The sequence below is a fragment of the Ambystoma mexicanum genome, chromosome 10 (genome assembly GCF_040938575.1).
Source record: "Ambystoma mexicanum isolate Mex_15411 chromosome 10, UKY_AmexF1_1, whole genome shotgun sequence".
Taxonomy (NCBI): Eukaryota; Metazoa; Chordata; class Amphibia; order Caudata; family Ambystomatidae; genus Ambystoma; species Ambystoma mexicanum.
In genome coordinates, this window is record NC_090932.1 from 960,404,634 (window position 1) to 960,418,692 (window position 14,059).

The window sequence follows — 14,059 nt, forward strand, 5'->3', positions numbered from 1 at the left end:
CAAGACAAACTTTAGTTTAAGCCATCTCCCGAGGTCCTGTGACTTTCCAGAGCTGCAGAAACCCCAATTCCAGGAGACCAGCTGCCCATTGAGTGCCTCGTCGTGGATAAGCCACATTCGTCTTGCCGAGACCTCAAGGACACGCCTGAGATACAATCCAACTCGTCCAAGTCCCCTCAACAAAGTGCAGGACTGCAGGAACCGAAGAACATTGACTGGGCGAATCACATCCGTTGTTGGTGCTGCAGAAAAGGCACCAAATTCGCAGAGTGACCAGAGAAGTTGATTAAAGCTTTGTCCCTCCCTCGAGACTGCTGCCGAGAGATCCTGTCCATTGTCCTGCCTTTGTTCATCAGACCAAGGAATCCAGAGCTCGGGTCCAGAGCTGCAAAATCGAGGAGCATTCAGCCACAAACTTTCTTCTAACAAAAAGGTACTGTGGGAAAAAGGTAATGCTTACCTTATTCCAGAAAGTCGCTCCAGAGCTTTGGAGTGCATGTAGAGGTGCCCAGGACAACTACCTTTTACCTCCGACCCAAGCCGCTGCTCGTGTCCCTTTAGCGAGTCCTTTAACAGGGTCTCCAACGTTGGTTAAGCCTTCTTGCATCTTTTATTCTAGAGACTAGAAAGTATCCACAGGAACAATTGACTTCTGCTGCTTTTCAAGACTAAGCCTCACAGAATTGCCTTTTAGCTAGGGTTGCGTATTGGACTTTAAAAGACCTGTTCTACGAAGAAACTGCCTCTAAAACATTAAGTTATGCTAGGATTACACTAACCATCTGTGTTCCGTCCCAAAAATTACTCTTATATGTGTCTTTGCCAACTTCATTCAATTACCGTATTACTTTGTTGGTGTGCGTTAATACGGTAGACTGTCAAACCCCTGTAACAATTTAAGCGTTGAGCAACAAAGTGGCCTTTTGAAATTATCTAAAAGTATAGCTGTGAATTGGTTTATTGTGCTAAGTATTTAAGAGTGACTCTTGTTTAAACATAATTCTATATTTTACTATACATTTATGTGCAAGTGTTTCTTTGAGGTGCATTTCTAACTGGGTTCAGTGTACTTACCTACAGCTCACATCTTCCTCTTGATAAGACGGACTGCTCTGCCACTCAACCAAGGTCCCTGAGTAGTACAGACTGATAAGTGTTGGGGATCGACAAACAACTGGGATAGCTTACTAAAGTCTTACCGCCAAGTGGGACTTCAGGAAAACTCCCCCAATTCATATACATGCTACAAGTTCTTCCCAAAGCCGGGCTGCTCTACTACAAATAGCAAAACCTTGAGTGGTACAGATTCATACTAGAAGTTGGAGACCTGCCTTGCAAGTAGAGTGTCGTATAAAGTCCTTTGGGTGGACTTCACAAAACTCCCTAACAGCACCCACAATGTGTAAAAATAGGAACACTGCCACCAGCATGTCTATGCTACAGTGGTTTAAACAAGTACCCTTAAAGTAAGACAACAAGACTCTCTGCTCGGTTCTTAAGAGATAGTAGTGTTATACAAGAAACATACATGGGAGCCAGGGTCCTCCAGCCTATGGGAGGCACTGGGTGGCCTTAAAGACTAAAGTGGGTACAAAACGAGTGCGTTGGAAAGATTGAGAAAGACTACTAAATGGGTCAGAATGACAAAATACATATGATGGGGTCCCTATAAAAAGGTGTGGGAAGTCTACTAAAAGAAATATTCCCCAACAGCAATCCTCTGCACATAAAATAAGTAGCTGACCATTAAACAAGCAGGTATAGGACGTGTGAGGGTCTGCGAATGTGCCGAAAATAGGAGAACGTTAATACACCAAAAAGGTTTTCTTTCATTGCTGCAAAGCAAACAGTAAATCGAACGTAGTGGTTGCTGGCGAGGGCAAACTGTAGAAACAGGTTTTGCAACAGAGAAAGTGTGGGTGATTTATGAAACCACTAGATGGGGCTCACTGTCAAGTAAAGCCGAAAAAACACTAGATCAATGGAGACGCTCAGTCAAAAGAAGAGCATCTGTTTGCGAGAAGGGCCAATATCTAAGGATATAGAGTATTTGTCACCCAAATACGTGTTTCCTAGTAGTGTCCATGATCTACTGCCCTATGATCACTTAATTAACTGCGTCAAAATAACGGGCAACTGGTATACGTTTGTTTTTCCGAAACACAGATCACATACCTTCAGTGATATCAGGAACTCATTTTTACTGGTAGCTCAGCATTAATTAAAAATCCCCAAGGAGAAAGTAATTTAATGCAAGCAGTCGCCTTAAAAGTAGATCACAAAAATCCGTTAACTAATGAAAGGAAGAAAAAAAAAAGAAAAAAAACACTACAGCGTGCTGAATTTGGGATTTTGTATAACTGAATGCGCAATGTGTCCAAACAATAACATTTCCCTTGCTTATTCAATTGTCCTGTGAACCATGACAAAGACAACACTTGTGCTTTTCTATTGCTTCTACTACTGGAAAGGTTAAGTTTACAAAGTTGAAGGTGTTCTTAAACATGTACAGTATGAGCAGATTCTGTCCAATAGCTATAGGAGGCACATACATTACTAAGTCAAACCACTATCCAGCAGTTTATTACTTTTTGGGATTTTGTACTGTATGGTCCTGCTGTTCCTCGAATGACTACATCTACGGCTCTGCAGACAACTGCCCTGTCTTCTATCACTGCATGCACTCCACGTTCCTACGCTGCTCCCTGCACAATTTGAAAAAGAAAGCTAATTACTTTGGGTGAGCGGGAGCAAGCTACAGTAAACCGTTTCCGGTCACGTGATTGGCTATACCTGAAGGGAATTTTCCAGTCTCTGGAGTGTTCGAGATGTCCAATAAGGACCCAATGGACAGGGAATGTTCAGCCGAGGGTCGCTTGCGGGGTGGGAACGGCGATAGGTCCGTCTCCCGATTCAGTTGAGCGAGTGTGTCTCTCAAGCGACGCTTCTTGCGGTTGCTGTTCGGCGTGCTCAACGAAAGCATGGACACGGACTTCTTCAGCGCTGGACTTTCAACCTGCAAAGAACAAAAAAAACAATAGTTTACTTCATGACCACTTCCCAAACGAGACTGCAAGAGCCTCGGGTCCTTCGCCACACCTCACACGTTAAGTCCAGGGCCGACTCCAGGACTGGTGCATATGCAGCCCAAAGATTGACGGGTAAAGGATGTTCCAACAGCAGGATCTAGTAGGCGCTTGTGACAGGGAGAGCCAATTAGTCCTGCACGTAATAGAACAGTGCTTAAGATTAATTTAGAACCTTTCACGCATCACATGGTGACAAACGGGGATGTGACGACCTTTCTCCATAAGATTTAATGAAAATAAAACCAATACCCTTGAAGACTTTAGTGCCAGAGCACTTGCGCCCACTAGTTCGCATGTTTAGTGCTGGTTTAAGAGGCACCAAGATGATCAAGAACTGAAGGAAGTTTACCAGGATGGTGATGTGGAAGCTTTTGGAGCTTGAATGTATAAGATTTAGTGGAAAGGGGTGCATGGTACCACAACACAACGTCTCCACTGGTAAACACCTGCACGATCTACCATCTCGTTCATATCCAACTTTGTTGGCATCATAAATCATACAGACCAGTTAATGTCTGTCTTGACATGATGCACAAGTAGGGTTAACGGGGCAGATTGAGGTTTGTGTTGGTTCTGGGCGGGAGTTTAGTGGTTATGTGTGAGCTAGCTTGTGAAATAGCTTTCGAATAATGCCTCGGGAAAAAGTTTGCTTTAAAACATTTCTTGAAAGATCTTTTCAATAAAACAAACCTTAACTAAATCAATTTTGAAATATTAATATTAATATAAGGCTTGGGGGAGTGGGGAGGAGGGAAGGAGTGGTCTCAAGTCAAACTTGAAACAGCTCCAAGAAACCCCACCAAAAAAGTACTTAAGGGACATTTTTTCATTAAATGTTATAGAAGCACAGGCACGCAAGTGCAACTGAGCAGCATTTACTGTTTCCATGGGGAAGACGTGTGATTAACACTAGTCGTGAGGAGGAGCTACTTCTTGAGCCCGGACAGTATGGGAGCACAGAAGTGAATGCGCTCCAGTGCAGTTGAGCAGTTTAGCAGTTTGAGTTGTGAACCGTGTCCTACCATGTCTGACGGTAAGTCCTACCCTTTTGTTCGCTACAACGTGCACTTATTAAACACGTTCATCACTGTTCAGGTAATGTCACTCACTGGCCTCCCCTGTTTACAATATTCACAGTGGCCCTCCCAAGCAATCTATTGACTAACTGTGCATCACTTTTTGAGCAATCGTTACCGGTGAATAATCCTTTACTTAATTCAAATACGCAAATGCTTGTTGCATCAAACATCACAAGTGAATGGCTAGCCGATTCGGCCAACAGATCCCGAAGTAACAAATTACTGGTACATACATTGGGATTGATCAAGAGCTACAACAGGTTCGTGAGGAAATTGACCAATTGGAGACATCGAGTATTCCCTTTTTACAACTGTCAAGTTGGATAAAACCCCTCTCCTCTCGACACCAGCATTATTTGAAAATTCAGTGTCTACTGGGTTAGAAGGAATATCATGCCTATTAAAAAAAGATATTTAACAGATGTGTGACCTCCACCCAGGGCTGGCCTTAGGCCATGGCGGCAAACCACCTGGAGCACTATAGCCCTCCAGTGCGCCATTAGGGCCCTGCCAGGCCAACTCGGGAGAGTCTTTCAAGGGCTTCCCCGAGCTGGCGTAGTGGGGGAAGGCGGGACATGCACCCTTTTGTTATTAAACGCGCCCCACTGGCACATTTAACAATAGCACCCTATTGGAGAGGATTCCCACCGTGCTCCAACACGGGAGCTAGGCGATTTTCATTAGAATAGGCCACGCCTGCATTAACATGAGCGCATTATTCCAGCGATTAATTCCCTGCTCAGCCGCCAGAGAGGCGAGTTAAAAAAAAACTGCATGGGTAGGTACCAGGGGTGCGCGGGTAAGTGCCAAATACCTATACACTAACCAAGACACAATCATAAGTCACTCACTCTAAAAGTATTTCTTCTCTAAATCAATCGCGGCCGTCTGGTCACACTGCCCTCATCCAATGACAGTCCTCTCCCTAAGCCCCGTCGCCTCTGGCAGCCATCTTCATATTTGGTAAGCACGTAAGGAACAAGTTACTTACCTGTAACTGTTGTTCTCCAGCATGGGTCTGGCATGGATTCACATGCTCATGAATATTCCCCGTCGTCAGGCTGGGAATCCTCGGTAAAGAAAAAACCAGTATCAGTTTCGTTTCTGATCTGTCTTTCGTAGTAATAACCAATCACTGATCTCTGCGTCATACTGACCACAGCCAATGACTGCCCTCTACCTAAGCACCGCCTCTGGCAGCCATCTTCAGATTTGGAAGCACGTGAAGTGGCAGTATGACCAAGTGAAGAGCCGCAGAGGGGTAGGCGGGAGGGTTCGCATGTGAATCCATGCCAGACCCATGCTGGAGAACAACAGTTACAGGTAAGTAACTTGTTCCTTCTCCAGCATGGGGTCTGGCATGGATTCACATGCTCATGAATAAAGAATACATAGCAGTACACACATGCACAACCACAGGAGGTGGCAAAGGGTCAACATTAAGCATTGCATCAAACTCAACATTAAGCATCTTACCTCCCCACCAGGCTCACCTCAGGCGAACAGGTTGCGCAGCACTGCTTGGCCGACCCTGGACTCCTCCCTGGAATCCCAATCGACGCCGTAGAACTTCGTGAAGGTGTGCGTCGACCTCCATGTAGCAGCCCTGCATATGTCCAGCAGGGGCACACCAGAAAGGAACGCCGTGGTAGCTGCGATCACTCTGGTGGAATGGGCTCTCGGACGGCCAGGCAGCGGTCGGTTTGCCAACCGATGACAGTACATGATACAGCCGGAGAGCCATCTGGAAATGGAAGCCTTCGAGAGAGCCTTCCCCTGATTGACAGGTCCAAAGTTCACAAAGAGTTGTGACGTCTTCCGAAAACACTTCGTGCGGTCCACGTAGAACTTCAGCGCTCTAGCCACATCCAGCGAGTGCAAAGTTCTCTCAGCCGGCGACGAAGGCGACGGGAAGAATACAGGCAACACCAAGGGTTCGTTGAGGTGGAAGTCCGACGGTACCTTGGGCATGAAGGAGGGGTGCGTCCTGAGCACTACCCTCGTGTCGTGAAAAGTCAAGTACGGGGCCTTGCAGGAAAGGGCCTGGATCTCTCCCACCCGTCGTGCGGAGGTGATGGCCACAAGAAACGCTGTTTTCCATGACAGAAACTTCAACGGGGCCGAGTGCAGAGGCTCGAACGGAGGTCCCATGAGCTTGGTCAGCACCACGTTGAGCTCCCACGCCGGGGCCGGAGCCTTCACCGGCGGGAACGATCTGAACAGTCCCTTCATGAACTCTTTCACCAGACGATGAGACCACAAGGACGTCCGCCCCGTGGTTCTGGTGTATCGGGAGATCGCAGCCAGATGAATCTTGATGGACGCGTGTGCCAGTCCAGCTTTGGCCAGCGTCAGCAGGTACGGCAGTACTTGGGGAGCCGTAATCCGTAGAGGGTTAATCTTCTGTGCGTGGCACCAGACAGAGAACCTCTTCCATTTGTGTCCGTAGCATTTAAGAGTCGAGGACGCCCTGGCCTTTGCAAGAACCTCTCTGCAGTCGGCCGGTATGTCGTATCCTCCAAACTCTAGCGCTGCAGGAGCCAGGCCTGCAAGTTCAGCGATTTCGGGTCGTGGTGGAGGATGGCGCCTCCTTCCCTGGAGAGCAGATCCGCGTCCACCGGCAGCTTGATTGGCGGGGACGCTGACAAGTCCAGAAGGTCCGGGAACCATATCTGCCTCGGCCACGCAGGTGCGACGAGGATCATCCTGCACCGTGACCTCTTGAGCTGGTTGACGAGCCGGATTAGCAGTGGCAAAGGAGGGAATGCGTAGAGGAACAGGCCCTCCCAGGGGAACGAGAAGGCATTGCCCATGCTCCTCGCCTGGGGAAACCTGCTGGCGAACCTCCGGCACTTGGAGTTCGTCGCCGTCGCGAACAGGTCGATCTGGGGTGTGCCCCACCGTCGGAAGAGGCGATCCACTAGATCCTGCCGTAGTTCCCACTCGTGGCACGAGCGCAGCTCCCTGCTGAGTGAGTCGGCGATGGTGTTTTTTATCCCTGCCAGATGAAACGGCACCAGAAAAATCCCTTGGGCGACGGCCCAATGCCACAGGTCCTGCGCCTCCTTGGACAGCGCTGGGGACCTGGTTCCGCCCGGTTTCCTGATGTAAAACATGGTGGTGGTGTTGTCGGTGAAGATCCTCACCACCTTGCCCTTCAGGGACGGAAGGAAGGACCTGAGGGCCCAAAACACTGCACGGAGCTCCAGGACGTTGATATGCAGGGACTTCTCCGTCGGGAGCCAGAGTCCCCTCGCGTGCAGATTTTCGGTGTGCGCTCCCCACCCTTCCAGGGAGGCATCCGTGGTCACAGTCTCCTGGTGGGCTGGGGTCTGGAAGTCCGTGCCCGCCGTCAGATGCGCGCGGGTGCCCCACCACCGTATCGCTCGTCGGAAACTCTCGTCGAGCTTGATCCTTTCTTCTAAGCTGCCCGTCGTCTGGATCCAGCGCGCATCCAGGAATTCTTGCAACGGGCGCATCCGGAGCCTGCACATGGGAATGAGGTAGATGCAGGAAGACATCATCCCGAGGAGGGACTTGATGGATCTCACTTTGGCCGCGTCGGCCACCAACATCCGTTGCACTTTGCCCAAGATGGTCCTGGTCCTCTCCTCCGACGGGGAGGCCAGAAGGGACACTGTCGAGCCTCGCTCCCACAAACAGTGCGACTTGCGCGGGCACCAGGTGGGATTTGGCGTAGTTCACGGAGAATCCCAGGTCCGTGAGGAGTTGGACGGTCCTTGCTGTGTGGACCATGGCGAGCTCCTTCGTCTTGGCGCGGATGAGCCAGTCGTCCAGGTAGGGGTAGACGTGAATCCCCTCGCGGCGCAGCTGCGCCGCCACCGGTGCGAGGCACTTGGTGAATACCCTGGGTGCCGACCGTAGTCCGAAGGGAAGGGCTTTGAACTGGTAATGACGCCCTTGGACCATGAATCTGAGGAATTTGCGGTGCCCCTTTAGGATGGGAATGTGGAAGTAGGCATCCTCCAAATCCAACGACGATAGGAAGTCTCCTTCCTCCAGCTGACCCAGGAAGTGCTGGAGGGTGACCATCCGGAACTTCTGCGCCTTGATGAACTTGTTCAGACGTCGCAGGTCCAGGATGGGGCGCCATCCTCCCGTCTTCTTCTTCACGAGGAAGTATCTCGAGTAGACTCCGGAGCCCCGAAGCCTCTTTGGGACGAGTTCGATGGCGCCCTTTCTGAGCATCGCCTTTACCTCCAGGAGAAGTTGAGGGACGTGAAGTTCTTTCCTGGCCACGGGGGGGACGCGCGGGCACCTTCTTTGAAACTCGAGCGCGTGGCCCCGGGCCAGGGCGTCCAGCACCCAACGGTCGGTGGAGATGGACTCCCACACGCTGACGAAGCCCGCCAGCCGGCCTCCCACCGGGGTGCTTCGGTGGGGGCCCGACCCCACGGCCGGTTCAATCCTGCTTGGACGCGGCCTTGCCGCCTTGACCTCCTTGGCGATGACGGCGGGGTCCGCTAGACTTGCCTCGTCCTCTGTAGGCCTCTTGCGACGACGAGCGGGCCGCTTGACGGTAGGAAGAGAAACCGCCGCCGGAACCTTTGGAGGCGCCCTTGCCTCCGCCGCTCCGAAAGGGCGTCCGTCGTTGCTGCAGGACTCCAAGGGCCCGGGCCGTCTCAGTATCCGCCTTGATGGCCTGGAGGGAATCGTCCACCGTCTTCCCAAACAGGTTGTTCCCGTCGAAGGGCATGTCCAGGACTCTGGTCTGGACGTCCTGCCGAAAGTCCGTAGCTTTGAGCCATCCACGACGTCGAAGGCAAACGCCGTTGCCCAGCTGGCGGAACCCCGCGTCGGCGATGTCCGTCGCCACGGTGATGGCGTGGTCCGAAGCCACTTCACCTTCCTGGAGGATCTCAAGGGCCTCCGCCCTCTTGTCGTCCGGCAGAAAATCCAGCAGGGGAGCCATCTTGTACCAGAGCTCCCTGTCGTAGCGGGCAACGATAGCCAAGGCGTTGGCCGCTTTAATCGTCGTCGCTGCCGACGAGATGACTCTACGTCCCATAGTATCCAATTTCTTTCCCTCGCCGTCCGGCGGGGAAGTCGATGTGGAGGCCGCACCCCCCCCCCGCTTTCTTCCTGGCTGCCGCGGAGACGACGGAGTCCGGGGTAGGCTGCGCCCGGAGGCATAGGGGGGCCGTGTCTGGGACCCGGTACTTCTTCTCGTACCGGTCTCTTCTAGCTGGCGTCGTGGAAGGGTTCTTGAGGAGGGAAAGGCCCTCATCCCAAATGTCGTCCAACAGAGGCACTGCGAGGACCGTCTTCCTATTGGCCTCGCGCCGCTGATAAAGGAAGCCTTCCTTTTTCTTCTCCTCAGGGCAGAGTTGGAAAAGCTCGGAAGCCCTGGAGATCATGGAGTGGAAAGATCCGATCTCGTCGGGCGGAGAAGCCCTGGTGGGAGGCGACGACGGAAAATCCTCGTCGTATGCCTCGTCGTCCGTACCCGTCGCTGCCGTGTCAGTCCCCGTATCATCCCCTCGGGTGGATGGGGAGGAGGGCTGGACGGGGCGCGACGGTTGAAAAGGAGGTGGAGGATGGATCCTTCTTTTCTTGGTAGGGGGAACACCAGAAGGTCCCGGTTCTGGATCCCCCGACGGGAGAGGTTCCTCCGTCGGTAACGGTAGCCTCGTCCTTATCTCAGTGCGTAAGGACTGTATGGCCAACAAAATGGCCGCCGAGTTTCTCGCGGCGTTGGCAGAGGGGAATCCGACGGGCGAGCAGGGGCCCCGTCGGTATCCTCGACGATGTCGTCGTCGTCGTCACCTGCGTCGGGGCCCATTCCGACGGGCTGGTCTTGTTCCACGCCTAGGCCGTGGCTTAAGACCTCGATCAGCTCCTCTTCTGAGGTTGAGGCCGAATCTACGACGACGCCCTGCCCCCCCTTCTTCCCCACGGAGGGTTTCACGGGGGTCCTATCGATGGGCACAAAAGAAGACTCCCTCCGAGGAGGCAGGGAGATTCTGGGCCCTGAGGTCGCCACCACTGGTGCAGCCTCCACAGGCTGGGCCAGGGCCGCCGCGACCGTTTCGATAGAGGGCTTGGTCGGATGGATCAAGGCCTTCACCACCTTAGGTGCGCTCACCGCCTTATCCTTGAGGGAGGGGGCACTGCCACGCTCCTCCTCTGCCTTAGAGCTCGACCGGGGCCTCTCCAGGAGCTTCGCCGGGTGCTCGGCCTTCCTCTTACCCGACCCAGAGCGTTGGCTCGTGGTTGATGGCGCCGGGGAGGGTGCGCCCTGCCTGGCGCCCGTAGAGCCCGACCGTTCGGCGCTCCCGGTGCCAGCGGACTCGCGGTGCTTGGCCTTATGTTGGGCCCCCCGTCGCCGGGGCGCCCTCAAAGGTCTTAGAAGACCGCTCGGATTTCTTCTTCTCGCCAGACGGGCTCTTACCCTCCAGCCAGTTGGCGAGACGTTGATGACGGTCCTTCATGGTCCGTTCCGACATGTTGCCGCAAAACGCACAGTCCTTTTCCACGTGCGTTTTGTCCTCATGAAGGCAGTAAAGGCAGAAAGAGTGTTCGTCCTCCTTAAAGACGTTCTGCAGCTGGCATCCAGGGCAGACCCTGAACAGCTTTCCGGGCGTCGAGCTTCCCTTCTCCTGGGCCATCTCCGAGACCGGGCCTGAGAAGCTTCTGGAGTCCTCCGAAGTGTAGCTCGACGAAATCTTCACCCTTGAGGGGCACAGACGAATCCGACACGGGTCCCCGTTGATCGGATGTAGGATCGGTGGAGCTTGAGGCTCTTTTGACCGAAGAATCGAAGTTTTTTGTGAAAAGCGCGAAAAAATAGCACTAACGCTCGAGAGCAATAGCACGAGGATCCCAACACATGAACGTGCGGTAAAAATCTGAAGATGGCTGCCAGAGGCGGTGCTTAGGTAGAGGGCAGTCATTGGCTGTGGTCAGTATGACGCAGAGACCAGTGATTGGTTATTACTACGAAAGACAGATCAGAAACGAAACTGATACTGGTTTTTTCTTTACCGAGGATTCCCAGCCTGACGGGGAATATTCATGAGCATGTGAATCCATGCCAGACCCCATGCTGGAGAAAGTGGCAGTATGACCAAGAAGAGCCGCAGAAGGGCCAGAGGGAGGGTTTGCATGTGAATCCATGCTAGACCCATGTTGGAGAATAGTTATAGGTAACTTGTTCCTTCTCCAGCACGGGGTCTGGCATGGACATGCTCAACAGAAGTAAACTCTTCCCACTGCAACAGACTCAGCTCAGGCGAACAGGTTGCGTCGCACTGCCTGGCTAACTCTGGACTACTCCTTGGAATCTCTCATGAAGGCATGCATGGACCTCCATGTCGCAGCCCTGCAGCTGTCGAGCAGGAGCACAACAGACAGGAATGCTGTCATCGCAGTGATCGCTCTGGAGTGGGCTCTCGGATGGACCAGCAGAGGACGGTTAGCCAGCCGATGACAGTGCATGATGCACCTAGAGAGCCATCTTGAGATGGAAGCCTTGGACAAGGCCTTCCCATTATTCACAGGTCTAAAGTTAACAAAGAATTGCAAAGTCTTCCAAAAAATCTGTGTGCGCCATGTAAAACTTCAAGGCATGAGAAACATCCAACAAATGCAAGGTCTCCGGCAAAGGTTTCGGGAAGAAAACGGGAAAAACCAAAGGGTAGTTGAGGTGGAATTCTAACAGAACCTTTGGCATTAACGAGGGGTGTGTCCCTCGATTTGTGGAAAGTCAGATACTCCTGCTTGCAGGACAGGGCCTGGATTTACCACACACATCTAGCACAGGTGATGGCCACAAGGAAAGAAGTTTTCACGAGAGAAACCTGAGTGGGGCTTGATGCATAGATTCGAAGGGTGCCCCCATGAGCCTCGTCAGAACCAAATTGTGTTCCCATGTCGGAGAAGGAGCCTTCACCGGCAGGAAAGAACATAAAAATCCCTTGAGGAACTTCTTGACGAGTCTGTGGGACCACAGTGAGGGTCTACCTGGGGATCAGGTGGAGCACGAGATGCGGTCGGGTGTGCCTTGAGGGATGCGTGAGCCAGTCCAGCTTTCACCAAGGACAAGAAGCATGGAAAGATTTGTGGAGCCGTGACCCTCAGGAGGAGTAATCTTCTGTGACCAGCACCAAATGGCAAAATGCTTCCACTGTACGGGCCTCACACTTGAGTCGACAACGCCCTGGCTTTGGCAAGGACTTTCCTGCAGTCTGCTGGGAACTCATAGCCTCCAAACTCTAAGACTGCAGGAGCCATGCCTTCAGGTTCAGCGATACTGGGTTGTGATGAAGGATTGGGCCTCCCGCTCTGGCGAGCAGATCTGGAAGTACTGGCAACATGACCGGAGGTTGATGACACGTAGCAAGAGAGGAAACGGGGCAGGCGTACAGAAACATACCTTTCCATTGGAAGGAAAACACACCCCCCAAGCTCTTCAGTTGGTGGAATCTGCTGGCAAACGTCTGGCATTTGGAGTTCGCCACTGTGGCAAAGATCATTCGGGGGTCTGACCTCACCACCTTGCCCATGAGACAGCAGGAAAGACCCGAGGGCCCAGAACACTGCCCGTAGCTCCAGGACGTAGATGTGCAGATCCTTTTCCTCCGGAAGCCAGAGACCTCTGGCGTGTAGACGTCTGGTGTGAGCCTGCTAGAGAGGCATCCGTGGTGACCATCTCTGGTACAGCAGGTTCTGAAATCCCATCCCCTGGGCGATGTGGGAGCGCACCCCCAACATACTATCGCAAGCCGAACTCCTTGTTGAGAGATCTTGTCCGCAAAACTCCCAGACACTTGTATCCAACGTGCATTTAATAATTCCAGTAGGGGTCGCATCTTGGAACTTGGGTCCTTTCTCTCTATCACTCTTTCAACCTGCAGTGTTCCCCAGGGTTCTAACCTATCCCCCTGGTTCTTCATGGTCTACATGGATGCCCTGTCACGTGTGATTGCCACTTTCATCTCCAATTCCCAGTGTTATGCGGATGACACGCACCTCTCCTTCAGGCTACCCTCAGCCCCCTCCTCTACCTCACTCATATCCGACTGTCCGCAATTCATGGTGCGCTGTAAACAAAGTCTGCCTCAATGGCAGTAAGACTGACACTGTTCGCATTGGGACTCCTGCTCCCACTTTCCCACTCTCACTCTGTCCAGCCTCGCTTGACAGACAAGGACTTCATGGCCCGCACCGTGGCCGTCTTCGCCAACGACAGAGGTTGCACCACCTTCCCATAAATGGCTGCTAGCCTCTCCTCCGAGGTCGAAGCCAGGCAAGTCACCGTGGAGTCTGGCGCTGAGGAACAGTGCGTTCTGCGATGGCATCAAGCAGGACTCAGGATAGTTTACAGAGAATCCCAGCTCTGTCAGTCGGACAGTCTCCTTCGTGTGCTCGACAGCAAGCTCCTACGAGCGGGCACATATTGTATTTATTTATTCATTTATATGGGGCGCCCAACCATGAGGTATCTGGGCGCAGTACAGTCTAGGGGTTTACAAGCATGGTACAGTGAAACAAATTTATATTTACACTTTACAATATTTGATAAGATGAGGGCGCAAGCTATCGTTATACAACTTTCGATGGAAAGGAATGGTTTGTATGCGTAGATCAGTTTACATGTGTAACTGGTGGCAGAGGCTGTTGCGTTGACTTGCTTATTGAGGTTCAGAGTTGAGCCCAGATAAAATCCTAAGGTTTTTACCTCCTTTGAAAATGATATTTAGTCCATTGATGATGGATTTGTATTGGGAGAGTTTGTTCAGTCTATTGGTTGACCAAATGAGTAAGTGCTCAGTCTTATCGTCATTGAGGCAAAGGCCGTGTGTGGCCATCCAGGCTTGTATGATCAGGTAGATTTTGTTGATCAAAGCTACGCCAGTTTTGTATTCTCCT

At 52.1% G+C, this 14,059-nt stretch overlaps 1 protein-coding gene across 6 annotated transcripts in view; it reads right to left on the bottom strand.

Annotated features, from left to right (window-relative positions):
- ECT2 (epithelial cell transforming 2) overlaps window positions 1-14,059 on the bottom strand; it is a 1,267,500-nt gene that overhangs the window by 763,568 nt on the left and 489,873 nt on the right. For 3 of the 6 annotated variants that reach the window (XM_069618729.1, XM_069618730.1, XM_069618727.1), the window contains exons 12-13: window positions 2,794-3,016; window positions 2,589-2,705 (exon numbers count right to left, since the gene is read on the bottom strand). In XM_069618729.1, coding sequence (XP_069474830.1) covers window positions 2,589-2,705; window positions 2,794-3,016 — 340 coding nt within the window. The remainder of the gene's footprint in view (window positions 1-2,588; window positions 2,706-2,793; window positions 3,017-14,059) is intronic. The other 3 variants (XM_069618731.1, XM_069618732.1, XM_069618728.1) reach the window with 1 other exon arrangement.